Source organism: Cyprinodon variegatus, unplaced genomic scaffold, assembly GCF_000732505.1.
Source record: "Cyprinodon variegatus isolate N-32 unplaced genomic scaffold, C_variegatus-1.0 Scaffold554, whole genome shotgun sequence".
In the NCBI taxonomy this organism is placed as follows: Eukaryota; Metazoa; Chordata; class Actinopteri; order Cyprinodontiformes; family Cyprinodontidae; genus Cyprinodon; species Cyprinodon variegatus.
This window is the reverse complement of record NW_015151007.1, coordinates 65,912-68,413: the sequence shown is the minus strand read 5'-3', so window position 1 is coordinate 68,413 and position 2,502 is coordinate 65,912. Positions and strand designations below refer to the sequence as shown.

Genomic DNA, 2,502 nt, shown 5'->3' with positions numbered 1-2,502 from the left:
ATGTATGTGCACAAATTAGGGATAGTTGTATTAACCATACATGTAAACTGAGTTTTATGGGGCCCCCAGGAACTTGGGGGCATCTGCCTAGTATTGCCTTAAGGTAAATCCCCCCCGACAGACCTAACAGCAGAATGAAGATCACAAACATTGCCTCTCATAAACTGAATGATCTAGAAAACCGTTTTAGTAATGGTAAAAAATCTTCTTTTTAACGTTTTTACACAGAAACGTTTCTTCCTTTAAATGAAAGAGGCTCCCAGTTCTAATTGTGTTTCCCTGCAGCTTTGGTCTCCGGTGACGACAGCTGGTCCATGAAGGTCCAATCGGAGGTGCGAGGTATCGACGGCTACCCGGTGGTTCTGCCCTGCACCTTCAGCCACCCCAAGCACTCCCAGCATTCCTTGCTGCAGGTGCTGTGGCGCCTGGGCCACGGGCCGACCGCCATCGTCTTGTTTCGCTGCACCAGCCGGCCCGGGGCCCCCGTCTGTGAAGCGGGTCCAGAGCAGGACCAACGTTACCGTTTGGAGGGCAACCCGAGGGAGCACGACCTGTCGCTACGCATCAACAGTGCCACCCTGCTGGACAACGGGCGGTACTACTGCAGGGTGGAGGTTCAGGGGAAAGAACACGTCAGCTTTGAGGATAAAATGGGGACCAGGCTGCGAGTGGAAGGTAGGGTCCAAAACATCCGAGGATGTTTCACTGCTGAACGGTCTCACTTCCTTTGACTCTATAGCAGAGGTCTTCAACGATGCTCCTGATTGGAAGGGGAATGCGCGGCGCTCTGCTCCATTCTGGTATAGATCCAACTAGTCCTGAATCACTTCTAATTATAAGGAGACGTGACCAATAAACTGATGAATGTAAGGCTGAAATGTCTGGAGGAAAAGGGCGATGCTAACAAGTAGGGGTGTAAATCACGCCCATCATGGCGATTCGATTCAGTATCGATTCCCTGACCCAACGATTCGATTATTTTCGATACTCAAGAATACACCACTATACGATTCGATTAATCGATTAATTTGTTGTTGTTTTTTTTTATTTTTAGACCTTACAGACTAAACAAAGTTTCAAGTTTGAAATAAATCAATGAAAGCTGTAATATTGTGCTTTTTTTTTTAGAAACAACAGCAAATAACAGAAGTAGAAAAGTTCAAAAAATACTGCAAAAATACTGCAGAAAATCAGTGCAATGAGTGCAATGCAATACTTCGGCTCCAGACGTCCCACCCTCTCCACAGAATGGGTTTAGCGCCACCGCAGCACGGGAGGAGAATTACGCCCAGGAGCAAATGGATAAAAATAGACCTTGCGGACGTATCGATGCATCGGATCGTTGGCTGTTGGATCGATGCATCGATACAAAACGATTATTATTTACACCCCTACTAAGAAGCCTGAGGCAGGATTGTGGCCGTGAAGTATGGTGTTGGCAGCATTATGCTGTGGGTGTTTAGTGCTGAGGAGAAATTTGGGAGGAATTCATGGGCATAGAAGCAAAATGTTTTGTTTCACACGGAGGAAATCTGTTTGACTTTCCTCTAAAAGAAAAACTGTTCAGTTCACGTATTGATTCTGTTCATTCTAACCTGAAGAGAAAAGGTTAGTGGAAACGTTTGTATGACTTACTGGGATCAGATTGGAGATGCTCTCAAACAAACCAGTGGTTCAGATTTCTGCAGAATATTTTTTCTGATTATTACAATAAATTTCTGTGTAAATAGAAGCTAATCTATTTCCTTGTAAATTGTGAAGTCTCTGATCTAAAGCTGCGTCTCTTTCTGCACTGCAGCTCCTCCAAAGATCCTGGTCCTGTCCGTGGAGGGCAGTGAGCCGTCGGGGTACAGAGCTCTGTGTCGGGTCCAGGGTTCGCCGCTGCCTGACGTCCAGTGGCTGGGCCCCGATGACCTGCTGGAGGGTTCGTCCGTGGAGCCGATGGCGCTGGACTCACCGGGTCGATACCACACGGTCAGCCAGCTGCGGGACGTGGAGCCCGGGCAGCAGTACACCTGCAGCGCCTCCAACCCGCTGGGCAAAGATCAGGCCGCCCTCTACGTCCTGCACCCCCGACCTCTGCCCTCTTCCACCGAGACGCCGGCGCTTCTTCTTCTCTTGCTGCTGCTGTCTCTGGGGGCTAAAGTGGTTCTGGTGGTGGGGGTCGGGGTGTGGATTGTCCAGGGAGGGGGGCTGCAGGGGGGCGGCTGCTGGAGGAAATAAGCTCCTCAGACTTACAATAATATCAGATAGAAAGGAGGTTTAACTGCCTGAATTAGTCATTAATAAATAAACCAAATATATAAATATTTAAAGTCTATTACTGTGATTTCTTTAGCTTGATAACTTCAGATTTCCTTTATGATCATAAACATCTGGAATCCGTCCGTTTTTAGGCAGGGTGGCTATACGGCGGCATATGAGGGACATTCAGAGACGGGAAAACATTTTTGAGTTTAAAGTGGCATATTAATAGAGTTAAAATTATTAATAGAATAAACA

At 47.2% G+C, this 2,502-nt stretch overlaps 1 protein-coding gene across 1 annotated transcript in view; it reads left to right on the top strand.

Moving 5' to 3' along the window:
* Positions 1-2,223, top strand: part of LOC107095528 (sialic acid-binding Ig-like lectin 15) — a 3,756-nt gene extending 1,533 nt beyond the window's left edge. The window contains exons 2-3 of the mRNA XM_015391660.1: positions 286-675; positions 1,799-2,223. Coding sequence (XP_015247146.1) covers positions 286-675; positions 1,799-2,223 — 815 coding nt within the window. The remainder of the gene's footprint in view (positions 1-285; positions 676-1,798) is intronic.
* The last annotated feature ends 279 nt before the right edge of the window (positions 2,224-2,502 follow it).